Source organism: Mytilus galloprovincialis, chromosome 12 (genome assembly GCF_965363235.1).
Source record: "Mytilus galloprovincialis chromosome 12, xbMytGall1.hap1.1, whole genome shotgun sequence".
Taxonomy (NCBI): Eukaryota; Metazoa; Mollusca; class Bivalvia; order Mytilida; family Mytilidae; genus Mytilus; species Mytilus galloprovincialis.
The window spans coordinates 37,178,531-37,192,169 of NC_134849.1; the positions used below are offsets into that span (position 1 = coordinate 37,178,531).

At 33.2% G+C, this 13,639-nt stretch overlaps 2 protein-coding genes across 2 annotated transcripts in view; one reads left to right on the forward strand and one right to left on the reverse strand.

Annotated features, from left to right (window-relative positions):
* LOC143053439 (ER membrane protein complex subunit 2-like) overlaps positions 1–5,398 on the reverse strand; it is a 39,761-nt gene extending 34,363 nt beyond the window's left edge. Inside the window, exon 1 of the mRNA XM_076226226.1 lies at positions 5,341–5,398. Coding sequence (XP_076082341.1) covers positions 5,341–5,365 — 25 coding nt within the window. The 5' untranslated portion in view covers positions 5,366–5,398. The remainder of the gene's footprint in view (positions 1–5,340) is intronic.
* A 54-nt stretch (positions 5,399–5,452) lies between these two features.
* Positions 5,453–11,046, forward strand: LOC143053440 (33 kDa inner dynein arm light chain, axonemal-like). Its single transcript, XM_076226227.1, has 6 exons — positions 5,453–5,620; positions 6,636–6,778; positions 7,537–7,706; positions 8,200–8,378; positions 9,935–10,099; positions 10,832–11,046. Exons 1-6 carry the CDS (start codon positions 5,540–5,542, stop codon positions 10,868–10,870), a joined length of 777 nt encoding a protein of 258 aa, XP_076082342.1. The 5' UTR covers positions 5,453–5,539; the 3' UTR covers positions 10,871–11,046.
* The last annotated feature ends 2,593 nt before the right edge of the window (positions 11,047–13,639 follow it).

A 13,639-nucleotide genomic window follows, 5' to 3' on the forward strand; every position in this document is an offset into this window, starting at 1 on the left:
TCAGCTCAGGCAATCTCTGGAACCTAAAAACAAAAGTTAATTAGTTACAAAGATGTACTACCAGTTCACTGTCTCTAACATGATCCTCTCTCAATCTTCTCAGGCAATCTCTGGAACCTTAAAACAAAAGTTAATTAGTTAGAAAGTCGTACTACCAGTTCACTGTCTCTAACATGATCTTCTCTCAATCATCTCAGGCAATCTCTGGAACCTTAAAACAAAAGTTAATTAGTTAGAAAGTCGTACTACCAGTTCACTGTCTCTAACATGATCCTCTCTCAATCTTCTCAGGCAATCTCTGGAACCTAAAAACAAAAGTTAATTAGTTACAAAGTCATACTACCAGTTCACTGTCTCTAACATGATCCTCTCTCAATCGTCTCAGGCAATCTCTGGAACCTTAAAACAAAAGTTAATTAGTTACAAAGTCATACTACCAGTTCACTGTCTCTAACATGATCCTCTCTCAATCGTCTCAGGCAATCTCTGGAACCTTAAAACAAAAGTTAATAAGTTACAAAGTCGTACTACCAGTTCACTGTCTCTAACATGATCCTCTCTCAATCGTCTCAGGCAATCTCTGGAACCTAAAAACAAAAGTTAATTAGTTACAAAGATGTACATGTACTACCAGTTCACTGTCTCTAACATGATCCTCTCTCAATCGTCTCAGGCAATCTCTGGAACCTTAAAACAAAAGTTAATTAGTTACAAAGTCGTACTACCAGTTCACTGTCTCTAACATGATCCTCTCTCAATCGTCTCAGACAATCTCTGGAACCTTAAAACAAAAGTTAATTAGTTACAAAGTCATACTACCAGTTCACTGTCTCTAACATGATCCTCTCTCAATCGTCTCAGGCAATCTCTGGAACCTAAAAACAAAAGTTAATTAGTTACAAAGATGTACATGTACTACCAGTTCACTGTCTCTAACATGATCCTCTCTCAATCGTCTCAGACAATCTCTGGAACCTAAAAACAAAAGTTAATTAGTTACAAAGTCGTACTACCAGTTCACTGTCTCTAACATGATCCTCTCTCAATCCTCTCAGACAATCTCTGGAACCTAAAAACAAAAGTTAATTAGTTAGAAAGTCGTACTACCAGTTCACTGTCTCTAACATGATCCTCTCTCAATCCTCTCAGACAATCTCTGGAACCTAAAAACAAAAGTTAATTAGTTAGAAAGTCGTACTACCAGTTCACTGTCTCTAACATGATCCTCTCTCAATCCTCTCAGACAATCTCTGGAACCTAAAAACAAAAGTTAATTAGTTACAAAGTCGTACTACCAGTTCACTGTCTCTAACATGATCCTCTCTCAATCGTCTCAGGCAATCTCTGGAACCTAAAAACAAAAGTTAATTAGTTAGAAAGTCGTACTACCAGTTCACTGTCTCTAACATGATCCTCTCTCAATCGTCTCAGGCAATCTCTGGAACCTAAAAACAAAAGTTAATTAGTTACAAAGTCGTACTACCAGTTCACTGTCTCTAACATGATCCTCTCTCAATCGTCTCAGGCAATCTCTGGAACCTAAAAACAAAAGTTAATTAGTTACAAAGTCGTACTACCAGTTCACTGTCTCTAACATGATCCTCTCTCAATCATCTCAGGCAATCTCTGGAACCTAAAAACAAAAGTTAATTAGTTACAAAGTCGTACTACCAGTTCACTGTCTCTAACATGATCCTCTCTCAATCGTCTCAGGCAATCTCTGGAACCTAAAAACAAAAGTTAATTAGTTACAAAGTCGTACTACCAGTTCACTGTCTCTAACATGATCCTCTCTCAATCATCTCAGGAACCTAAAAACAAAAGTTAATTAGTTAGAAAGTCGTACTACCAGTTCACTGTCTCTAACACGATCCTCTCTCAATCATCTCAGACAATCTCTGGAACCTAAAAACAAAAGTTAATTAGTTACAAAGTCGTACTACCAGTTCACTGTCTCTTATTAACATAATCTTCTCTTAATGGTCTCAAACAATCTCTGGAACCTAAAAACAAAAGTAAATTAGTTACAAAGTCGTACTACCAGTTCACTGTCTCTTAACATAATCCTCTTTCAATCATCTCACACAATCTCTGGAACCTAAAAACAAAAGTTAATTATATAATTAGTTACAAAGTCGTACTACCAGTTGACTGTCTCTAACATGATCCTCTCTCAATCCTCTCAGACAATCTCTGGAACCTTAAAACAAAAGTTAATTAGTTACAAAGTCGTACTACCAGTTCACTGTCTCTAACAGTCAGGGGACTTATTTAAATAAGTGATTTTCTAAATCACTGATTCAAGTAACATTATTTCCTTTAAGGTTGGAAGTTAGAGTTGTCTTTCTTTAATAATCACCTATTTAAGTAGTACAAGTTAATCACTAGAAGAAGTGATTTAATTTTATTGTAGCTTTAAATATAGAATACTAATGATCCAGGGACTAATTATGTTTCTAAACTTATCAGAACCAACATCTGTGTTGTCTAGGATGACCAGGTCATTTCAGGTGATTACCTTGTACTGAATCTAGGATAATGACATAAAAAGTATCAGACCTCAATTTCCTTCCCAAAAATCACTTCTTTAAGTATCATTCTTTTAATAACCCCCACTAATTTCAACACCCCCGAACAGTGAAATTTTTATCGCGAACAGTAGAATTTTATTACATAATCTGAAAGATGAAACCTTGAACTTCACAGGAAAAATACTCCCACTGCTGGGAAAAATCTTTTAAGAAAGTATCAGTTCATTATGTAAAGCCATTATTATAGCATTTTTTCAACTAAAATAGAATTTTCAGCTAAATGATAGCATCAAAGGCATAAACCTTGCTACTTAAAAGAAGCAAAAAGTTCATTTTTTTTTTTATTTTACTAATTAAAAGATGTTATTTAAACCTATGTGTTTAAAATTTTGAAAAAACTACATAATCCCAATTTGTGACAAAACCTTGAATTTGCTACTCAAATAAGTGATTTAAAAATCACTTATTTCAGTAAGTCCCCTGACTCTAACATGATCTTCTCTCAATCGTGTTAGACAATCTCTGGAACCTAAAAACAAAAGTTAGTTAGTTACAACAGTAAATATTTTGTCAATTTGATGTATTAAAGAGTCCATTTTCTCATTTCTCGATCGGTGTGAGAAAAAATATTTCTTCTCATTAGTAAAAATTCTGCACATAATTGGGCGGAATTTATTTATGAGGTAAAACTGTCCAGGTTTCTTCTGAATTTCCTACTGTGATGAAATGAAAAAAAGGCGACCATGCCTGATGGAGTGATGTGTCACGTAAAGAGAACACAACTTTCTGAAAATCTTTGAAAACGAAGGATACAAATCATTAGAGAAACCAATTCCAACACTTATCATGCTTATAACTCATGTTTTATTATAACTCTCAACAGTTAAATTTTAATTATTTAAAAAGCTTGGCAAGCCCCACCCTTTAAATATTAAAACTTAACTGTCTTGAGTGGAGAAATATGATCACACGCTTGTTGCAGTGGTTGAATACTCTATGTCTTCCTATCTTCCTGACTCTGCACAAAGATGAATGATGTACAGGATTAACTACATTGTACTATGCATACAATGAAGCTATGAATATGCAATCCTAACTAACTAATAAATAAATACACCTTTAATCAATATTTGTCTGCCATTACTAGACACCAGGTTCCTGTAAAATTTGGAAGTTACAATAGAAAAGTTATATTGTTGTATAATGTCAATAGTTTGTGTAGGTTATTTTCTGGTCGAGTATCAGATTCCACAAAATTTGGCACATTTCCACCTACAGAATGTCATGCCTTCATGTAGCTGCGGAAGGATACATGTCAACTCGTACTTTCGGCAACTCGTACTCAGCCAACTCGTACTTTCGGCAACTCGTACTTCTACCAACTCGTACTTCTACTAAGTCGTACCCAATATTTTTTTAGCATTATAATATAAGTTTTCTACGTTTATATCAGTAGATATGGATATTTTAACTCCCTGAAGTATCCCAGTGAACCCTGAAGTAGATCCATAGAATATGAAGAGGATATTTTTTACTGAACATTGCGTTGAACTTGTCTTAGTTTTTTCGTGTTAGTAGAAAATATTTTTAACATTATAATGCTTCATATTTTATTATTTACCTACTGATTTATCTACTGATAGGATTTGTATCTGAAAAAAAATCCTCAAGTGTCAAGGTGTGCTCGATCCTTAGAATATTTGAAGAGATTTTTTACTGAATATTGCGATAAACACGTTGTTTGTTGATGTGTTAACACTTTGTTTTTTGTTCTTTTTTTATATAAGTATGGCAGTCAGTTCGTTTTCCATTTGAATTGTTTTACTGGTCATTATAGCTGACTATGAGGTATGGGTGGGTATTGCTCATGGTTGAAGGCTGTACGATTACCTATAGTTGTTCATTTCTGTGTCATTTTGGTCTCTAGTGAAGAGTTGTCTCATAAGCAATCAGACGAGATCTTCTTTTTTATATGTCTTATTTCGTATATTTTATGTATATATATATAAATGAATGCATTTCTAATAGTTTTGAAACCATAAAGCACATGCATGTATAAAGCAAATTGCAAAAGATTTATATATTTTTTATTAGATACTATAATCAATAACAGATAAGAATAACAATACATTAAATAATTTGATTTATCTGAATCAAATTCATTTCATATAACTGTTCATCTCAAAAAGTTTACATGTTCAATAAATGTTCAATACTGATATACGAAAGAAAGTTACAATAACTATGCATATAAACTTGATAAATAATATCAAATAAAACATGGTTACGAGTTGGTAAAAATAGGGTACGAGTTGGTTGAGTACGACTTGCCGAAAGTACGAGTTGTCGTGTACCCGCTGCGGAACTGTCCGCAAATAGTCAAAATATAACATTAGGACCTAAGAGCTCCTGTTCCGCAGCTAGCCTTCATGTAGCTGTAAGAGATTTTTGCCTTTTGGAAAACTTTATTGATCTCAACTCAAGATGCATTTGTTTTGTTGACTGTTGTTGATTTGTGGACTCATTTACATAAAAAAAATATGTATATCTAACAGGGACTTGTTTCTATCGATGGGAAGGTCGACTATCTATTTATATAGCAGTTATGAATAGATCTTCCCAGGCAATAATAGAAACAAGTGCCTGTGGCTGTGGACAGGAGTGTGGTACACCATCTCGGTCCCATTTTTTCATGTTCGAACAAAAACAAATTTGGAATTTTTAGATTTTCAACAGACAATATGTTTAAAAGGGGAGCTTTATCTTAGCTACGTAGGATGGTCAGTTAACAGTAAAATGTAAATAATACCTTCCCAGTTTAACCGGCGAGCCATCGATAATTTCAGAAAATAAATTAAATTATCTCCCTTCCGGAAATCTCGTTACTCGTCCGAGAGAGCGAGATTTTATTTGACGCATGAGCAAACGTTTATCACCTTGGCGACAAGTAAACCGAAAAGATTGTCGAAAGTTTCTGTTTCATTTCAACGGTGTGGTAAACAAACAAGATGATTCCTCCAAATGCTTCTCTTGTAAAATACGACAACCCTGTACTGGTTAGTCGAAACACAGACAAGAAAACACCAAGGGTAAGTAAATTTTTTTTTAACAGAAAACAATTATTTTGCACAGACGACAACAATGTCAACATCCAAAAAAACTGTTTGATGAAGAAATTTTTATATGAATATGAACTGTTAAAAAATGAAATATGTGAAGTAATATAAGGGAAGTCATGCCAGTAACTGTCAACTATTCATGTTTGCTACCGTTAGTAACGCGGGCGTTAGCGTCAAATTGGTTAAAATTTTACTGTGATAACTGATTTGTAAAATATCCTCATACTTAACGTTTTTGTTTTTGTTTTTTATATATATAAGAAGTACAATGTAATTCGCCAAAGTCAGTTGTTTTTTTATTGTCGAAAAGAAAGTGCACATATTATCGTCATGCACCAAAAAATACTGTTTAGCGTTAATACACCTTATCGCTATTTCCGGCTGATCTGGCTGCTTGAACTTTTTACGTCAACAACACTCACTTTTCCATTGTGCCGTCAGATATTTTCTTTTATGACGTCAAATTTTGCGGGAACCTGTGTGATATCCAGTAATGGCAGACAAATAGCGATAAGGTGTATGTCATTTGGTCTTCAATCTTTGTCGTGATGACAGGGTTTACAATCTCTCTGGTAAATTATCCTCTCTGGTAAAATTATAATCACTTAAGTCTAATGTAGTTTCTCCTTTGTACTTTAGTCATTTGGCAAGGTTTTTCTTATTGTTATTTGTCATGAAGGTATAATGTACCCCATGCACCTTTTCGCTATTTATCCACAATTTCTGGACATCACACAGGTTCCTTTAAAATTTTGATGTCATCATACAAAATATCCGATATGCCACAATGGAAAAGTGATTGTTGTATGACGTCAATAGTTCAAGGGGAACAGATTCTCAGGTCAGCTAGGAATAACGATAAAGTGTATTACTCCCGCAACAAAATTTGTTTTTTTATCATTTAAATTTTATTTAAACAAAAAAATTTGATGGCAAACAAAACCTCTTCTTTTTCGCAGCTTTTCATAAAACTTATATGTTTCAGGCAAGAGCACTAAAAGTGACACCAGCACCGCCTGCAGGGTCTGGACCAGTACCTAGTCCCCCAGGCAAACAGAAGCTTGCTCCAGTTGATGCCAAGGCTGCACAGCAGACTGATGAAATTCTTAATTCTATTTTACCACCAAGGTTAGTCACTGACATTAGCTTTATGCTATGGCAGCTATAGGGAGATTGAGCTGAGACTGCATCCTCTAAAATCTGTGTTGGTAAATTAATCAATTGTACAAATACATGTACATGTAGTTGACCCACACACATACATGTACAAACCTTTTTAATGCTTGGGTTAGCTGGTGAGTAAGTGATTCCAATTTTTTTTCAATTTCAACAAAAAAATTTGTGTGACTACCAATGAGACAAATTGCCACAATAGACCAATTGACATAAATCTAAGAAACTGGTCACAGTGTAAGCTATTAAAGGCCGAGACATATAATCATAAAAGGTAAAACACTTGAAATGAGAAAACCATACCTGTTTATGCCAGTAAATTACTTCTCATGTACATTTCTTGTATTTCGATCTCTTTCTAAGAGTCTTATCATAATAATAAAAGGGTTCAACTTCAAGTAGTACAATGTAGTAATAACTAATCATACATGCTATTACTTTGATCCAGATTATTTCAAAAGATTGGAAATGATACAACGCATACCAACTATGTAACTTACAAGTTACAATAACAGTGAAACAATTATTGATTTTATGTATAAGGTTCAGACAAAAAGGTTCAAAAAATTACCACCTCATCAAATTTTAATTTGGTCTTTAATTTGTAGTACTGTGTGGTGGATTGTCTCTGTTAATTTGACAGTTTCTATTCAAATATAATGCTCTTGCTGTTGCGATTTTAAATTGATTATAGTGTACCACTTAAATTTCAGGGAATGGACTGAAGGAGGACAGTTGTGGGTACAACAGGTCTCCAGTACACCAGCAACCAGACTAGATGTAGTGAACCTACAGGAAGAATTAGATAGAAGGTTACAACAGAGACAGGCAAGAGAGACTGGAATTTGTCCTGTCAGGAGAGAACTTTACTCACAATGTTTTGGTAGGTCTGAAAAGGAATTTAATCGGTTCGTGATGAAAGTCATAGCATATAAGTATATTCAACAGGGTATAGTACATTCATTATAACCATGACAGTTAATACAGTAATGTTTCAACATACATGTAGATCTACAATGTATAAGAAGATGTGGAATGAGTGCCAATGAGACAACTCTACATCCAAGTCACAGTTCGTAAAAGTAAATCATTTTAGGTTAAAGTATGGCCTACAACACAGAGTCTTGGCTCACACTGAGCATCAAGCTACTAAGGGCTACAAAAAGAATTGTGTAAAACCATTCAAACTATTCTTTTTTAATTGATTTGTTTTGTTTTAGAAAATTGAATTCAACCAAGGTCTAAATATTTTTCAACATAAAGCACATTTAAATTTGTTCAGAGCAAGGGTAGATAATCCAGAATTTGAATTGAAATTTCCAATTTATTTTATCCTATAATATGGTGTATCTAATCCTTTTTTAACCTGTTTTCAGATGAATTAATTCGTCAAGTTACAATCAACTGTGCAGAGAGAGGTTTGTTATTACTCCGTGTTCGTGATGAAATCAGAATGACCATTGCAGCTTATCAAACATTATATGAAAGCAGTGTAGCATTTGGTATGAGAAAAGCTCTCCAGGCTGAACAAGGCAAAACAGACATGGAAAAGAAGGTGGGTTAAGAAAAAATTTATTCAAAGCATGCTGTAGAATGGAAGACCTTTTCAAATTGACGCATTACTTGGTGTTCGATATTGATTTGGAAATATATTGAATGTCAACAAAAAATCTCATAAATTAATTCTTTTGAATGTTGATTTTTTTTATTCTCTATAATAATTTTTTATATCAAGCTTCTTGACTAAAAAGTTATAACAAAAATACCAAACTTTAAAAAATCTCATGAATTAATTCTTTTGAATGTTGATTTTTTTTTAAAACTCTTAAAAAAGTCTCTTTAAATTTTTCTCTGTGATAATTTTTTATATCAAGCTTTTTGACTAAAAAGTAATATAACAAAAATACCAAACTCTAAACAGAAATTTCCTAAGTAAATGCAAAAATCAAAAGCTCAAACACATCAAACTAATGGGTAACAACTCATTCCGTAAAATTGCTTCCAGGCCATTCATTAGGAGGCGGTACCCGGTACTTTTACCCTCTTATGCTATTGACAAGTACCGCCTAAATGTAGGAATTTTTATATAAGATATTCATGGAATAAATTGAAAAGTACCACCTAGAAACGTGGAAAGTACCGGTCAACATGAAAGATAATGAAACCCATGTGTTTCTAAAGGGAGTTTCACAGGATCATTGATCTCATCTCAAGGCTATTGTCAGTCTATGACATAGTAGCCTAGAACTACTTTTTAATGTTTTCAAAACTATAGATATTCTTTAAATACAAAAGCAAATGCTAAAATATTTTCATACATGTGTAAATTTGTACCAAAAGTTACAAAAATTGACACAGTTATTATTCTCAGGATACATATATTGTGATCAATTTATCTCAATAGATAAATGGTTTGCTAACTCGTACTTTTGTCTGGTACTTATACATATAATTTGAAACGAGGCAAAACATTGACTCTCAAAAAAAGTCTCATGCATTTTGGCAAGTAAGTTAGAAAAGATACCAGTATAATATCATTGAACTGTTTAATATTTGTTTTGTTTAGTTGATTCTTGACAAAGAAAAACTGAAAGTCAAGGTAAAACAAATGTGACAATGTTGTCAATGACACAAGTAGAAAGTCGTCAATCACATTGCATGATTGTCTGGGTTTAACACAAGATTTTTATTACAGATGATCTAAAATGATCAGGAAAACATATGTAATAAACTTGAAGTACTTAGTTTTGTATGTGTACAATTTGTTTATTATATGTCTACATGAATGTAACATCTGGAAGTCAATGCACACAGTCACAGCATTGCCACTTAATGAGATGCCTGCCAATTGTTTTACCTAAAGTACTTTCCTAAAAAAGTCTGTCAAAATCATAGCCAAATCATTGTATGTTATATATACAGGCACCATTTTCCACTTCTAATTACAGATACAAAATTTTTGATACATTTCTAAATTTGATATATATGAAAGCTATTAAATGTTTAGAATGAATTATGTAGTTTATCAATCAATACCTGGATTTTTTTAAGAAAGAAATAGAAATATACACTCAAACATGTAGTTGTAAAATATGTGTTATATTATTTCAGATTACAGAATTGGAACAAGAAAAGAGAGATTTAGAAAAACAAGTAAACGAATGGAAAATGAAATGTGAACAGACAGAAAAGAGAGCAGCTGAACAGAGACAGGTGGAAGAAAAGAAACACACAGAAGAAATCCAGTTCTTGAAACGAACAACACAACAACTGAAGGTACAAGAAAATTGAGATCGGAAATTGTGAATGTGTCAAAATGATAACAACCTGTTCATAGAGCAGAAACAGCATAAGGCCATTAAATAGCTGCTTTAAAAAAGGAGATATTGTATAATTGACAATGATATCAGATACAACTATCCTCCAGGGTTCAATTTCAATGGATGTAAGCAATTAAAGGCCACCATGCAGTCTTCAACAATGAGAAAACCTTCAATGCTAAGTCAGCTTTAAAAGGCCCAGAAAAATGGGGAAAAGTCTAAATTTTAAATATAATGCCATAATTTATATCAAAACTTATATAAAAAAAAATGACAAACATGATTCAATGAAAACCACCAAACTATTACAGGCTCCTGACATGGGCAGTCAGCAGGTCTTAACGTGTTTACGAGCACTCAACCCTTCCCTTGCCTGGAACTGGGGTGCAACAACACAACATAAATCACAAAAAGTACTGTTAAAGAAAAAAAAGTTATAAATTATAAATTGAAAAAGTTATATAAGTCAGTCTGCTAGAAAAAGGCATTTCAGACATCTTTTAAACCATGCAAAGGTTAAATCAGATCATTTAGATCTTGCAAAATAAGACTAACTATAAGTTTGTCCCTTTTTGGCAGAAATGGTTGTAATACAACCCTCAATAGAATGAATATGTTTAGATTTTAAAGGCAGAAAGATATTGAATTAAAGGGAGATAACTCAGAAATAAAACATCTTTTTTTTCAGGGTCAATTGGAAGGACTTATTACTCCAAAGAAGGCATAGTGAAATGTGATACAAACTCGTCAAAACGCATTTTATTGGACCACTTGACTTTCATTCCATTTTCGTTGAAGGACTTTATGGTGAACATAAAATTGAAGATGTTCAGGAAAATCTAAACCATTATTGTATTGTAAATTATAATGTTGACTATTTTATTTAAGAAAAATAATCATATACATCTTTTTGTTATGTTTTGATTGACAAAGGTCTGTCCCATTAGATTTCATGTAATTAACAAAATATTGTATTTTTTGGATTATATTTATGAATTTAAAATTGAGAATGGAAATGGGGATTTTTTTTAGCCTAATAGACTGAAATGATTGTAATACACACCTCATTAGAATGAATATGTTTGGATTTTAAGGAAAATGAAATTATTTCAAAAATGGAGATAACTAAGAAAATTTGAACTTCATAGAACATTTGGTTTACCTTTACCAAAACAAATTGATGAAAATTGGTATCCCAACAGTTATTATGAATCCACAATAATCAGTGTATTGTAAAAGTAGAGGTTTCAGAGTAAGATACTGACCCCTGATTGACTTCAAATATTGTTTCAGTTGTGGACAGTTAGGATCATTAAAATTAAGGTGTATCTGTATTACCTTTTACATGCTTAAATAATCATTCTAATATGACGTCCTTATTACGCTTTGTAAACAAAGCTGTGTTCTAATGAGCACAAAATATGTTTGACACATGCGCACGAACTTACTGTTTATATTAACAATATTTCCATCGTTATCCTTTAAAATATGTATATTTAAGCAGCTAACATTTAAGTTTTATTATATTTTTTTTTATGAAACAACATATATTTACCCTGCTCGTAGTTTTTAAACTTATCAAATATGAAATGCAATGCACCGACTCCTTGAGGAGGAAACGGGAAAAGCCAAACTTTTTTACGGTAATTTCGTACGCTTCGACCTATAAAAAGTAAAAACACAAAAATACTGAACTCCGAGGAAAATTCAAAAAGGAAAATCCAAAATCAAAAGGCAAAATCAAAAGTCCAAACACATCAAACGAATGGATAACAACTGTCATATTCCTGACTTGGTACAGGCATTCTCTAATGTAGAAAATGGTGGATTGAACCCGGTTTTATAGCTAGCTAAACCTCTCACTTGTATGACAGTCGTATCAAATTCGATTACATTGTTAACGATGCATGAACAAAACAAACATACTCAAAGAGTAAAAAATGTCAAAAATAGGGGTACAGCAGTCAATATTGTGTTATCATCTTAATATCACTATAAAAACAACAAATGTAACGAAGAAGCACAAAAAGGCATGCATCAAATTTAACATATTCATTTTGTTTTTCTTATACGACTTAATTTATCTATGTAAAGTCTACCCATAAAGGATAGAAGGTTTTCAGTACTGGTGTAAAATTGCCCGTTTGAAATTCGCACAGGTAGAAATACTGTATTTCTCCTATTAGAATCGAAATAATTCCTTCATGTCATGCTCTATGCTCATTTTAACATGGGTAGGCATTATATTTGACAACATTTTACACCTCGCTAATGCTCAGTGTAAAATATCGACAAATATAATGCCTACCCATGTTAAAATGAGCATAGAGCATGACATGAAGGAATTATTTCTTAAATAAAAGAAAACAGGAACCACCCAAAATAACACAAAATCCGTCATCAACTACCTAAAATAAACATTCAACAAATATCAACTAACAACACATATTCCAGATAGCCTGACTATAAGCAATACTGTGGTCAGGTTGAATTAGTTTTATACGAGGCTGTACCTATATAAATAAGTTGTGGTAAGAGTGCCAATGAGACAACGACTCATCTGTTTCAATGTATCAAAGTTAACAATTACTGTAAACCAACTTATTTTCGCGAGCGATTTATTTTCGCGAGGAGAAAAATAACGCGAATATAAATCGCCGCGAATAGGTAAATCGTTATTAATCTACATCAAGTAAATAAGAAAATCACGAATTTTAAAAGGCGCGAAACGGACTAGAATTGGTAAAACGCGAAATAAAGTATCCGCGAAAATAAGTTGGTTTTCAGTATAGGCCTTCAACACAGAGCCTTGGCTCACATCTAAAAGCAAGTCATAACAGGCCAGAAAAAGACTAAATGTCATGAAAAAAACACCCAATAAATCAAACTTGTACACTTCTCTAAACCATAATGAGGTTGGATGGTTGGTCCTTTCCATACAAACCATGACTGGACTTGAAATTTGGTATTTGCTGCTTCTCTCCTTGTCGCACTGCATTTATAAAAGCAAAGATTGTTCAGTTTGGAATCAGAGAAATATCTAGAATGACATGTTTTCCCAGTTATTTTTAATTGGGAACTATCCTGTTAAAGTTCTAGCTCATTCAAATGGTCTGTTACTAAGAAGGCTTTATCTTCATATCACAAAAGATGCATGGGATATTTGTTACTGGCTAGACATTTTTAACACTACTCCATCCATCCTTCAATTTCCTACCATTATTTGGCTTGTAATAACTCAACTTGGGGAAGCAGCAGCAAACACTTTTAAACCCTGCTGCATTCTGTATGAGCCTGTCCAATTCATTTTTTGTCGAGTCTGCAACTTTTGTTGCAGAAAGCTCGACATAGGGATAGTGATCCGGCGGCGGCGGCGTTAGCTCACTTCTTTAAAAGCTTTAAATTTTAGAAGGTGGGAGACCTGGATGCTTCATACTTTGTATATAGATGCTTCATGTTACGAAGTTTCCGTCAGTCACATGTCCAATGTCCTTGA

Bases quoted from the DNA above. Each gene is read 5' to 3' on its own strand.
- LOC143053440 (XM_076226227.1), top strand. From the start codon at position 5,540: ATGATTCCTCCAAATGCTTCTCTTGTAAAATACGACAACCCTGTACTG. The intron at 6,779-7,536 runs GTTAGTCACTGA...CTTAAATTTCAG, and splicing joins AATTCTATTTTACCACCAAG to GGAATGGACTGAAGGAGGAC. The intron at 7,707-8,199 runs GTAGGTCTGAAA...ACCTGTTTTCAG, and splicing joins ACTTTACTCACAATGTTTTG to ATGAATTAATTCGTCAAGTT.